Below are 14,082 nucleotides of genomic sequence, written 5' to 3'. Positions count from 1 at the left end.
GCATAATACACTCTAGTTCCATCTACGTTGTTACAAATGGCAAGATTTCATTCTTTTTAATTGCCAAGTAGTATTCTCGTGTGTGCATATAAGGTATGTAGTGCCTGGTACTAGGCACTATTAAAAGGTGCTTATTGTTTTCATGGTCCAGTCAAGTCACATGAAGTTAGTCTGTGTGTACTATGCACAAGCTGGGCTCCTGTGTCATCAAAATTCAGCGTGGAAGGTTGTAGACCCCGTTAGAAGCACTCGGCAGAGAAGGATGAACCTCGAGCCGTGAATGCAGGAGGTGACAGTGAACAGCAGTGGAACTCTGCTAGGATGGTTTCTACCTAAGAAAACAGGAGCTTAAAAGGTACAAGGTCTGAAATAATAAAGAGCCACAGAGTGGGGTGGGGTGGGGAGGAAAAGCCCCATTGGAGTTGAGCCTCAGGGAATCTCTACTCCTTTTCAGCATACAGTGCTGAGAAGTCCCTGGTCATCTAAAGAGTCTTCACTCAAAGGGGCAGAAAATATAAACAAACCAGGTAGAAAGGCACAACAGCATAAAATGGTCAGAAAAGATTCTGGCAGGAGCCCAGGATCGCATCACAAGGAGCAAGAACTGCACACGTCAGGGTTACTCACAGAAGCACCTTGTCACAGTGAGTGGGAGCCCCGGCAAGTTCCCTGCCAGTCCCTGCCTGCCTTCCCTGCGTGGCTGATCTATTTCAGCACCAGTGAGCAAGCTGCCACTCGTGTCTGTCCTGCACAGCTCAGCACAGCAGTGTTGCCATTTGTTTATATTTGGGAAGGATACTGACCTCTGCCAAGTACCCACAGGCTTGACATCCATCATTTAATATTCCTAACAACTCTTCAAAGTAAATACTTTTGGGGTGCTTGGGTGGCTCAGTCAGTTAAGTGTTCAACTTTGGCTCAGGTCATGATCTCGTGGTTCACAAGTTCAAGCCCCTGGTGGGGCTCTGTGCTGTCAGCTCAGAGCCTAGAGTCTGCTTTGGATTCTGTGTCTCCATTTCTCTTTGCCCCTCGCCTGCTCCTACTCAATCTGTCTCTCTCTCAAAAGTGGATAAACAATAAAGAATAAATAAACAAAGTAAATACTTTTACTTCCAGAGATGTTCACAGGTTAAGTAACTCATTCAAAGTGGTCTACTCATCAGCAGAGGGTGGCTTCAAGCCCAGGACTGTCTTCTTCCAGAGCTCACGGTGTCCTTTGATCCATACCATTCTCCTTCTAGCATTGCCCCATGTCACCGTGTCATCGTCTGCACCAAGGGCATTTATGTGGGTGTCCCAGCAGGGTACCAGGCCTGGGTCAGCAGGCACAGAGGAGAATGGGCAGATGAACCGAAAGCCAAGACCTTCTGAGTGTAGTTCAAGGCATCTTCTGTGTCCACAGGATAGCCCTCTAAGCCCCTGGTATGCAGAGTACTGGATCCGCCTCTCTCAAGCCACCTGTCTGAAGGCCACAGAGTAGGCAGGAAGGAAGGCTGATTCACCCCATGGTCCTCAGCAGGCTTGGTCCTAGGCTAAAACTCCATGGTGATCCAAACCTTAGGATACAGGGTGCTCTGCTATTGATTTCTAATTTAGGTGCCTCCTGGTCTGAGAATTTGTTCTATAGGATATTGTGTCTTTTTACTTAAAGAGATGTGATTTATGGCTTAATAAGGGAGGCAATATGCCTGAATGTATGCTCATAAAGCTGGTTACAGGGATCCATGAATTTCTAACAGGTCTTTAATTGTGTTTTTCAGATTTTCTTTATTTGTCCTTAGTAATTTTTGGTTTGTTTGATGAATCGGCTTCTGAAAGTTTCTACTATGCTTGTGGATTTGTCGATTTCTTTAATTCTGTCAATTTCTGTTTTGTGGGTTTTGAAGCACTGTTGTTAGATGCATATGCAAGTTTAAGATTACTCCATATTTCATTTTTTTAAAGTTTATTTATTTATTTTGAGAGAGAGGGAGAAAGAGAACTGCAAGTAAGCTCTGTGCTGTTAGCGCAGAGCCTGACACAGGACTCAATCCCGCAAACTGTTGTTGTACCCAGATTGCATTATCCTCAAACCGGGGAGACCGAGTCACGCATGCAGAGACAAAGGGCTTTATTACGGGCTCGAGCTCGGGCTCACAGACCTCACCAACACAGTGGATCCGTGCTGTGAGCCCTGAACAAAGGCAGAGTAGGGTTTTTATGGGGTTTGTGACGGGGGAGTTACAGAAGTTGTTGACATAGGAACAGTGATCCAATCAAAATTATACAACATTATTGACAGCGGGTTTAACCATACACATTGTCTAGAGTATTTGTTACTTTTGGCGAGACCCAATTACAACATTTAGAGTACTTTTAAATTCAACCAATTACAGAGCGAGCCTAGGGTCTTGTTCGGCGCCTAATGGGTTAACTTTAACATTAGGTAACAGAGTTTTATCTATAGTTGCTGGCCTTTCTAGATTCGGTGTTGCCAAGGTAGTGTGGTGGAGTGATGTGGTGGGCAGTTTCTTTGGCCTTGGGCAGTGTGTAGCTGCCTGATAGTTCCAGCGAACTGAAACTTAGGCCTTCTAGTTTAGAGGGGAAACTTAAAGCCTGTCATGGAGTCAGTCTGGTTTAGACTTGTGTCCTTACACTGTGAGATCATGACCTGAGCCGAAGTAAGAGTCAGACATGGAACTGACTAAGCCACCCAGATGCCTCCCATTTTTCAGTCATTATGTAAAGATCATATTTATCTCTAAAGTTTTGTTTTGACTTGAAAGTAAATTATTTTTTTCTGATATAAATATTGCAATACCAGCTTCTTTCAAATAGTATACGTCTGGTATCTATTTTTCTTACCCTTATTCTCAATCTTATGTGTCATTACATTTAATGTATAGCTCATGAAAAAAAAATATATTTTAATTCACTCTGATATTCTCTGGCTTTTGACATGTATTTGGCATAATCTAACTTTTCTTTATGCTGTGATTTTTATTTGGACTCTTTCCTCTCTTTTATGTGTTTTTACTTCCATTCTCTCCTGCCCTCCATGTTTAGGAAAGTTATATATTCTTTTAATTTATTTTTTATTTTAGAGCGAGTGAGCAAGAGAGAGCGAGAGAGAGAGCAAGAGAGAGAATCTTAAGCAGGCTCCACGTGCAGAGCTGGACTTGGGGCTCGATCCCATGACCCTGGGATCATAACCTGAGCCAAAATCAAGAGTTGGACACTCAACCAACTGAGCCAGCGAGGCGCCTCAGAAAGTTATATATTATTCTGATTATCTTCTCTTAGTGGTGATCCTTAAATTTTAAAAAGTGGCTTAACTTGTATGTTAATTATATCTCAATAAAGCTGAAAAAATGTTAAATTGGCTTACCTTAAAGTTAATCCCACTCCCCCACCCCATCCTTGTAATTGTGGCTCTCTGTAGATTATGGTATAAATTAAGGGAATTCAGAAACTGTTGTGGCTAGAAGAATGTTAGAACATTTTATTCACACATCTTGTTCCACAAACCAAAGAACTCAGGCCATGTCATGTTCTAAGACTGACACAAAGACAGATGTTTCCAAAAATGGTTTATGAGCCAAATACTGAGTAGCTTCCTCAGTGTCCTTCCAGTACTGCTCAGTCCCATAACTGTGTCAGTGTGTGTGTGTGTTTATATTATATATTTATATAGTAATATATATTTAATTATATATTGATAATTATATAACAAATATATCATTATATATATACTTAAAGGGAAGATAGTGGGCCCCATCGTTGCTTCATTGTTCAAAAATACAATATTTACACCATTAGTAATAAGTCCAGCATGGTTCTAATTCCATTTGAGAAATGCTTGGGGCATTCTAAAGCAATTAGAATGACCTGGATCCACACAACTGAAAAGGACCACCACCCAGAAGGGACAAGTCATTTGGCAAATGTCTAATCATTTCTATTCTTTCCCACTTTGAGAAAACTTGATAGGGATTGGAAAAGGATGGCTGATTCATCGTTAATATAATTTATGGTTAATCTCAGGTCTTAGTTTGAAACAGATATTAATCAACATAAAGTCCTTTCTCCCCCACTAGTTGTATGGAAAACAATGTGTATATATAGATGGTGTGTATATACTTACAGATTTAGGGAGAAAATGACTATTCCATTCGTCACATTCTTCAAAACCTTAACAAAGTTTGAAACCCATTAGCTGCCATTGTTTTTCAGATCCTATAGTAGAGCTGACTCCTGGCAAATGCCAGCCCTCATCCTCCGTGTTCATAGTTCAGTTGCTTCTGGAGAAAGTGTGTCCCCTCATCTTCTTACTTGTCTGTTTTCTCTCTTTTGAAAGCTTCCTTCCTACCAGCTACTTTAACCATGACTGTGGACAGGGGAGATAATGTGAACATATCTTTCAAAAAGGTGTTGATTAAAGAAGAAGATGCAGTGATTTACAAAAATGGTAAGTATGTGCTTCGTTTCTTTCCAGCACCATGATGTGAGACATCAGAGAGTGCAAAACATGTTGGGTCATTACCCTGGTGTAGTCTGCTGGGCAGGTGTTTGAAGCAAAGCGCTATGATGCAAGCCCATTGAATTTTATTAAAGAAGCTCTATTAGGCAGTGTGGTTGGTTGCTTAATCAAGCTAAGAAGATTATCCTATATTATCACATATCCTATACACATATGAATGTATGTACATTCTATATTTATGAATGTATAATACAAAATTGTGAATGTATAATAAAACCTCATCATGATGTGATAAATGAGGTCCCAAATCCAGCCACGTAAAACGTGAGGTTGTTTGATTGCGAGGTTAAGGAATGACCACACCGACCCTAGGAAGCCAGCTGGCAGTGGTTCTGGGAGCCCATCTGCGCTGTACAAATCTGTCCAGGTCCAACTATGGTTTGGCGCCACCTGGTGGCAGTTGCCCGACCCAGGTGAGATATTGATGGGGACCATTCTGAGTCCTGTGGACGGATAGGACTTCCAGGTTGGTGTTTGTTTCCAGATATCTCCTGGTTACTTGATGAGCTGGCAGGGGTGCCTTTGCCTGTTCATCTCTTCCCGCAGAAGAGAAGCACTTCAGCTTTACCTCTGTCTTTGTAAGTTTGGTGGTAGATCATGTAGACTAACCTGTCTGCTCTATCATCATACGTTTCTCAATTTTGGGGACGGTATGGAGTAGCTCAGCCTTTTCCTTCTTCTCCTACACCCAGTATGCTAGAGCACATTTTCTATATCTGGTCAGGGAGAGCTGAGGAAGTGGATGGGCCAGACAGGGAAACAGGAGTGTCTGTGTGTAACCTGCTGTTCTCCACCCTTCTCCCTTTACCAGGTTCCTTCATCCACTCAGTGCCCCGGCACGAAGTACCTGATATTTTGGAAGTGCATCTGCCTCATGCTCAGCCCCAGGATGCTGGAGTGTACTCAGCCAGGTACATAGGAGGAAACCTCTTCACCTCGGCCTTCACCAGGCTGATAGTCCGGAGTAAGTGATTGAGAGGCCACAGTCTGTGATGATTTGGTTGTTAGCATTTATAGCTACGAGTTAACAGAAGCTGATTCTGGCTACTTAAGCAAAAACCAAGGACTGGTAGGAAGTGTATTAAGGAATCTCAAAAATTGGTGGAACAGCTGACAAGCAAGTCTCCAGAAAAGACAGGCCCCAGGGAGATCTGGGGCTCAACATGGGCGGGGGCAGATGGACTTTCTCTCTAGGATGCTACTCTTAGCCTAACTGTACTTCAGCAATGTTTCTTTTACTTCCAAAATTTGAATTCCCAGAGTAAAGAATCAGACTGGCCTATCATATGCCACATGTCTACTGGTCAAGACGAATGAGCTCTAGTCAAAGGTGGTACCACATACAGCAGTGCAGGCCCTAGGACCTCACACTTGAATAAGAGCAGGATTCCATAGAAAGGGGGAATCACAGTGAGTTGGGCAGTCTCCCAAAAGGTATCTGCTACCTTTCTGGGGAGGAATAGGGTCTTTTAGGTAGGCCTAATATATGAACATTAAGTCTCTTATAAATCCCACTATTTAACACTCAAATGGGATTTCTGTTTTCACGTCTGAAAAATGTGCAAGAATTAGAACTAGTAAAAGCTCTCCCACCGTATGACAACTACCAAAGTGGGGAGTAACCATCCGCCATTAGTTTTTATAAGACATTGATTTATAGAAAGAAAAACCTGCCTTGAATTTTCCCAGCTGTACTGAGTATTTGTGCTCTTAAATACTCAGGCTCAAGCATTTGGCTGCTCTGTCATTCTTTTAATGATCGGAATCTCTAACTTGTGAACAGTTTTGCTTTTGCTTTGCATTATATTCATTTATTCATTCATCTGTTTGTTCATTCAACAAATGCATATTGATCATAACCCTGTGCCCAGCACTGTGTTGGTATGAAAATGCAAGGATAATAAGATGAGTCATGTCCCTTGGGTAGCTCTCAGAACAGCTGCATAGGTAAACAGATAAATGGTTTTGCATTATGACAGTAGAAGTATGAAAAGTGTGGTTGATCTGGTTTGGGCAGGTGAAATCTCCTTTTATTCCACTGCTCTCACTGAGAGTCCAAATGGCCAGAGCACGATTTGCCTTCATTTCATTTAGATGCTTTCTCTCCAGTCTAGTATAGCACCACGTACCAGCAGTACTGAAGTCTGGGGTATATAGGCACATTTTCTAGCAATCTCAGAAACATCAGATGTTGACATATGGTAAAAGGCTTAATTTTCTTTTATTTTTCTTTTTAAAGTTTATTTATTGTGTGTGTGTGAGAGACTGAGAGAACATGCAAGTGGGGAATGGACAGAGAGAGAGAGAGAGAGAGAGAACGTGCAAGTGGGAAAGGTACAGAGAGAGAGAGAGAGGGACAGAGAGAGAATCCCAAGTAGACTCTGTGCTGTCAGTGCAGAGCCTGATGTGGGACTTGATCTCACAAACCACGAGATGGTGGCCTGAGCTGAAACCAAGAGTCAGACGCTTAACTGACTGAGCCACGCAGGAATCCCTAACTTTTTTTTTTAGATGTGAAAACAAACACAATGTAATATATACTAGAATTTGAAACTCACCTGATTTTTAAAGTTAAAGATTTCAAACACATTTTGATCTCTAGCTTATCTCGTGAGATTGCTAGGAACACGTGTTCATTCCTTTGCTGTTAGGAGTATTTTGGTGGAACTATTTGAGAAGCATGGCTAATATGTAAAATAATTCTAAGAAAGTCTGAGTTGGGCTACAACCATCCCATTTAAGAGTACTTTTACCCAGCATGATTTATTTGATGTTTTACGAAATGCGGTACAGCTGAAGGCACTTGTTCATTTCTCATAACTGTAGGATGTCTCTCCAGGACAGATTGAAACCTAGGAATAATCGGTACATAACGATGTTGCGTTAAAAATCACACTGGTTATATTTATAGGATTTCTCTCCAATATAAATTCTCTCTCTGACAAAAGATCTCTCACAACCACTGAGTTTACAGGATTTCTCTCTGCATGCATGAATATTTGGTTTCCTGAAATATAAAACCTCAGGGCTTTTGAAATCACAGAAGCCTGATTGTATACTTGTTGCTTAACAAACTCTTTTCCTGGCTCCTCCATCCCCAAGAGGTCACCCCAGTTTCTTCCCCAATCTTTATTCTTTCATCCTTCCCAGGATTAGGGGAGAGGCTGGGACAGGTCTATAGATAAGTAAACAGCTAGAGACATAGTTTAATATGAGGAAGCTCATTATCATCTCCATAGGCTGCCATCGTTTGTTTTCAACATGTGCAGATAACCTGTGGTCTGGCTGTCAAGAAATCACTAATCGTGCAGAATTATTTTTCCCTTTATATATTAAGACATGTAAATACTAGCTTTTAGACATTTTGTAGCTTTATCTATTAAGTGGAAGTCTGTAAGAAAGGGTCTGGGTAGACAGTCTTCCTGATTATTTTAGAGAAAATACTGATAACCAGGAGTTCTTGCCAAAGCAATTATAAAGTTACATCAGCTGTAGGCACAGGTCCAAGCTTACCACCGTGAGACTACTATTCAGGGACAAAGACACTAGTTCCTTTCAGATGAGAAATTAAATTCCTGACCACAAAGGGTCATCCCAATCCCCCTGAGTTTTTTCCTTGTATCAGAAGGTGTCCTTGGATGTAATTAACCATCTAAAATCGCCAAGTGTTAGAAAAAGTATCCATGTAAAAGAATCTAGAAGCATTTTACCATTCTTGTATTTTAGGTTCTATGTGTCTTGTTTCACTTCTTCTATGTTTTTGAAAAAATAAGTGGATGCTCCTGGCTTCTGCTTTCTTTTTTAGCTGAATCTTTTCTCTAGATAACTGTAGACTGGAGGTTCTCATACTCTGGCATGCAGTGCCTGGAGAACTTGGTAAGCATAGGTTGCCAGGCCACCTGAGAATTCTCATTCAGTAGGTCATGGATGGGGAGTACGTTTGAGATTTGCCTCTTTAGCAGATTTCCAGATACTGGAGAAGCTTTTGGTCAGTGATCGCACTTTGAAAACCATTGCTCTGTCTCTAACCATTCATGCAGCTCTTGAACACACCAGGCTCTTCTCCCCTGTCTCACCTTTGCTTGGAACATACTCTGCAGCCTGCCTTTCTTGCTAACTGTATGGTCCTCCAGATTCAGCTCACATACACTTCCTCTGGGAAGCCTTCCTGTATGTCCTCTTCCATCCCCAAGACAGGATTAGATACTCCTTGTCTTTGTTTCCATCCTTATTTCCTGTTTACATGTCTGTTTTGCATATAAGACCATTGGCTTTTAGAGAACAAAGATTATATTCTGTTTATCTTCATTTGCCAGTGTCCACTAAAATGACTGACAAGTCGTGGGTGCTCAGTAAGCCTACTGAGTTAATGTGCTCTACTCACCAGAGCCTTGTTTTCCTTAAAAGGATGTGAAGCTCAGAAGTGGGGACCTGAATGTAACCGCATCTGCACTGTTTGTATGAACAACGGTATCTGCCATGAAGATACAGGAGAGTGCATTTGCCCACCTGGGTTTATGGGGAGAACATGTGAGAAGGGTAAGTCAAGAGTACTTGCTGAGTGAGTTGTAGATTTCAAAAGCCATCATGGCCTGATTCAGAATTTGAACTCTGGGTACAATTGGGAACAGAAGTTAAATGGCCTTTGTTAGGCCATATGGTAACTTGGTGTGAATTAGAAAAAGGTACCCTTTCCTAGGGGTTCTTGATTGCCAGTTGCTGAAAAGCTGTCCATGCCACAGCTGAGATCGGCTTATTTTCCATTCTCCAAAGTCTAGGAGAGACCCTTTAAGAGAAGACTCCTACATTCCATGGGGTTGACTCTTTGACTCTGAGTCCTCTTTTTCTCCCCCTCCAAGCTTGCGAACTGCACACATTTGGCAGAACTTGTAAAGAAAGGTGTAGTGGACCAGAGGGATGCAAGTCGTACGTGTTCTGTCTCCCAGACCCCTATGGGTGTTCCTGTGCCACAGGGTGGCAGGGTCTGCAGTGCAATGAAGGTACGTACCAGTCTCACCCCTGAACAGAGAAAGTTCTAGCAGGTATACCAGGGAGGTCCAGCTTGCTGGAAATAACAGTGCGGGATATACCTGGGCTGTCCAGCCAGCCATCCACTGCTGAGCTACAGGGTTTTCAATCATGGATGTTTTCATCTAGATTAATTATGTTTTCGTAATTAAGACTCAGACGTTATAGAATGTGCTTCTCATGCACATCATCTGGAGTTCTTATTAGAATACTGATGTTGTTTCCATAGGTTCGGACTGGCACCTGGGGCTCTGTATTTCTAACAAGCTCCCAGGTGGTGCTCATGCTGTTGGTTTTAGACCGCACTTGGAGTTGGAAGGCTATAGAGGATTTGTTTTTTCAGTGGGATAGATATCAGGGCTCTTAGGTCCGATCCAGACAAGATATGGGATTTGAAAATAGAGGAAGATCTTTTCTTCTGTGGACCTTACTTAGGCAGTACTGGTTGCATATTTTTGGTATTAAGATGTTTTAATTGTTGAGCTTGAATGCCTTCTTAAGTGATGGCTTTAACTTTACCTACTCAAAGAGTCCCTCTTCCCTTCCTAAAATATACCTTCCTGTTCAGTGAGGCTGAGTGGTATGTGTTTCACATCTTTCCATTCTGGGTTTCCCATGTCCTACGGTACAGTAGCTTGCCACGAATATGCAGTCAAGGTTGCCAGACCCTCTCTCATGAATGCTAATGTGGTGAATTAACCAGAGCTCCAAGATTTGTCAGTGTTTACCTCACAAAGTCAGCTGCTTCCACATCTGGCATATTGAGAGCTATGATGGAGTCCCAGCAACTCGGTAACAATGCTCTGGGGCTGAGCAGTTCTGTACAAATAGAAGAAAGCCACATATGTAATTGAAAGCTTTCTAGTAGTCCCTTTTAATAAAAGCTAAAAGCAACAGTGGAGATAATTTTTAGGATTTTATCTTACCCAATCAATAGCTTGGAGAGCCACCCACAGCCTTAGTTTTCTCCCTTCCCCTGTGTTAACCATGGTTCTGCTGTCTTTGTCTACAGCATGCCAGCCTGGTTATTACGGGCCAGACTGTAAGCTTACTTGCAGGTGCAGCCATGGGGAGACGTGTGATCGGTTCCAAGGATGTCTCTGCTCTCCAGAACGTCAAGGGCTCCAGTGTGAGAAAGAAGGTAAAGCAAGGTAACACTGTAGTTCGGGCCATGTTCAGCATGTCTAAACTGAGCTTTGCTGGCTATAATTCTCGCCTCAGCAGCCCACATTCCTCAAGCCATTTCTATTTCCTTCCGGAAGTTGGGAAGAATATATCCCAAGTCCTAAAGGACAATATCCTAGTTCTTTCCCCCAGGCCCTCATACTGGCCTTCGTTTCTCCTTCCTCTAGGAGTAAACCATAGGCACTCTGTGACACATTAAGTGATGATTGGCTAGTTGAGGGCTCTGCCTGTCTCTTTTCCCTTCCTGGGACGGGTCTTTTCCCTTGATATGCACAACAGGGAAGAACTACTTTGGAGGGATTTGGATGAAGGCTATTTTTGAAAAGAAAGATATAAAAAAGAAGGAAAAACAAAAAGATTACCCTCAAGATGAAACTTTAAATAATTCTAGTTCAGCAATTACCCTAGAAGAAAGCCTGACCCACAGACCAAATCCAACTCACTTTTTAAAAAATTTTATTTATTTGTTTTGAGATAGAACCAGCAGGGAATGGGCAGAGAGAGAGGGGGACAGAGGATCTGAAGCAGGCTCTGTGCTAAGAGCAGAGAGCTCGTTGTGGGGCTTGAACTCATGAACCTTGTGATCATGACCTGAGCCGAAGTCAGATGCTTAACTGACTGAACCACCCGGGTGTCCCCCAATCCACTATTTTTAACAGCTATATTGAGATAGAATTTTTATACCATGAAGTTTATCCCTTTTAAAAGTACAATTAAATAATTTTTTTTATATATTTAGGGTTGTGCAACCATCACCATAATCTAATTTTATAATGTTTTCGCCATACCAAAACAAACCTTGTACCTATTGGCTGTAACTCCCATTTTCTGCTCCTCCCAGCCCCTGGCAATCATTAATTTACTTTCTGTCTTTATAGATGTACTTATTCTTGACATTTCATAAACTATAAATGGGATCATACATTATGTGGTCTTTTGTGGCTGGTTTCATTCACTGACTATTTTAAAGTTTAGTTGTATTGTAGCATGTATCACTATATTGTTCCTTTTTATTTGCCTACCATCTGTTGTGATAAAGAAAATTTTACTGGAACACAGCCACACTAAATCCTTTAGAACGTATAATGTATGGCTGCTTTCACACCACAGCAGAGCTGAGTAGTTACTTACTACAGAACTTTCGGCTTGCAAAGCTGAAAATATGTACTGTCTAGTCCTTTTAGAAAATGTTGACTAGCTCCTGCCCTAGAATATACTTTTTAAAATTAAAAGAAGCATACTTTTGCATATTTTCAAAATTTAAAAATAATAAATACATAGTACCTTCTCAATCCTATAAATGTCAGTGTTATAGAAAGAAATCTACAGTCAGAGCAGCAAGACCAAGAGCTTCACAGCTTTGTTCGCTTTTAAAATCAGAACCGATATAGGAGGAAAATACCAACAATTGTTTTCTCAAGGCTTTGGCTTAGCTCTACATGTTCACTTCTTTCCCCCACGTTCAGACTCTGCTTCAGAGCAGGAGCCTGGGAGGGTGTAGGAAGGGAGGGGGAGGTGTTGGACTTGCCAGAGGATTGCATTGAAAATAGGCAACTGACAAGCCGAAGGATTTGAATTTTAAATTTTATACCCGCTTTCCTGTTCTGAGCCTGAAGTTGCAAAAGGCATGAGAAACTCAGACCCGGACCCCTGCCCTTGGGCTTTCAGAGAACAGTCTCCTTCCCCCCAGTTCTGCTCTACCTCCCCTGCACCTCTGACCAAAGGCAAGACAAAGCGATAATGAAGGAAAGACATAACTGGCTTAAAAGTATCAAAGCACTTTTGGGACACCTGGGTGGCTCAGGCGGTTAAACATCTGACTCTTGGTTTTTTTGGCTCACGTAATGATCTCACGGTTCTCGAGTTCAAGCCCTCCATCGGGCTCCATGCTGACAGTGTGGAGCCTGCTTGGGATTCTCTCTCTCCCTCTCTGTCAGCCCCTCCAAAACTCACTCTCTCTGTCCCTCTCTCAAAAATAAATACACTTTATAAAAAATAAAAATGGAAAAAAGTATCAAAGCACTTTTTACAATCCCTACTCGAATACCTTCTGAGGCTGAAAAATCTGGTAGATTCTAGTCACAATCTTTTCAAGTCTATAGATGTATCAAGGAATTACCTTTAGAGTTATTAGACCTTTTCTCCTTCTCCTCCATACTATTTCCTCATCATATTTAGGCCTTAGAAAGAGGATATCAATATAAAATATCAATATTGTATTTACCACGCCCTCCTCCCCTCCCCCGATAAAAGAGCTTGTAAGTCACTGTTGCTCTGGGGGCACTTACATCACCCACATTCCTCACTAAGTGCTGGACTGCTTTCTGCCTCATTTCACGTTTACTTACAAAGGGTCTGAGGTTCTCTAAGACCCCACAATTCAGAATAAAATTGTTCTATTTCAGGATTATCCATTCTCTACTGCATAGATATTAGGCAAGGAGCCTTGATACCTTCGTTGTTACCAGAGACCTTTTCTTTTGGTGTTGTCAGCCATACTTTTCCTTTGGCTGTTGCCTAGAAACCAATCTGGGGCAGTTACAGTCTACTTCCTGCATGTAAATGTGAATGTTTTTAATCTCCTTCTACTTGGAGATTCCCAATCAATGAGTTATGTCTTGTATATCAAAACGGAGGATCAGCAATGGGTGGGATTGTTGGCTGAGTCAATTAGAACCTAGTTTTGGGTTTTTTTTTCTTTGCTTTTGTTTCTCTTAAAAAGTAAAAGAAGCTGAAAATTAAGGCTGGGGGTGTGGCCATGATGATCATTTTAATATAGAGACTGTCCATCTCAGATCCATTGAGGGGAACACAGCATTAGGACTGAGTGTAGACTCTGGATTCATACAGATCTGATCTTGATTCTGGATTCAGAGCCTCAGTCTCCTCATCTGTAAAATGGAGACTACAATAGCTTGCCCCTACAAGTTTATTACATGATGATAAAATGATATAACATTTGCAGAGTTCTTACCTGGGGCATGACTTGCTAAATGGTAGCTGCTTTTATTATTTCTTGCTGTTATGTTAAAGACTAGATGTCACAGTGCTGTTTTCTTCATGCAGGTATGCCAAGGATGGTCCCAAAGATAGAGGATTTGCCAGAGCACATAGAAGTAAACAGTGGTAAATTTAATCCCATCTGCAAAGCGTCTGGCTGGCCACTACCTGCTAATGAAGAAATGACTCTCGTGAAGCCGGATGGGACAGTGCTCCATGTAAGAGTTATTCTTAATCTGTCTCCTGATATCACTAGATGCTTTCTACACAGTAATCTCCTCATTGAAGGCTAGGTTCCACACAGGGCTTGCGTCTTCTTAAGCTAGTCTGTTTGACAAAATGCTTTAACA

The 14,082-nt window shown here is 41.8% G+C and overlaps 1 protein-coding gene across 1 annotated transcript in view; it reads left to right on the top strand.

Moving 5' to 3' along the window:
- TEK (TEK receptor tyrosine kinase) overlaps positions 1-14,082 on the top strand; it is a gene marked incomplete at its 3' end in the record, with an annotated part of 92,304 nt that overhangs the window by 55,640 nt on the left and 22,582 nt on the right. Inside the window, exons 5-10 of the mRNA XM_039221801.1 lie at positions 4,337-4,447; positions 5,331-5,483; positions 8,927-9,058; positions 9,379-9,519; positions 10,560-10,688; positions 13,799-13,950. Of these exons, the coding sequence (XP_039077732.1) occupies positions 4,337-4,447; positions 5,331-5,483; positions 8,927-9,058; positions 9,379-9,519; positions 10,560-10,688; positions 13,799-13,950 (818 nt within the window). The remainder of the gene's footprint in view (positions 1-4,336; positions 4,448-5,330; positions 5,484-8,926; positions 9,059-9,378; positions 9,520-10,559; positions 10,689-13,798; positions 13,951-14,082) is intronic.

This window comes from Hyaena hyaena, unplaced genomic scaffold, assembly GCF_003009895.1.
Source record: "Hyaena hyaena isolate Hyena2069 unplaced genomic scaffold, ASM300989v1 scaffold_1015, whole genome shotgun sequence".
In the NCBI taxonomy this organism is placed as follows: Eukaryota; Metazoa; Chordata; class Mammalia; order Carnivora; family Hyaenidae; genus Hyaena; species Hyaena hyaena.
Note: the sequence above shows the minus strand (reverse complement) of the source record. Positions and strands in the feature narration are given on the sequence as shown.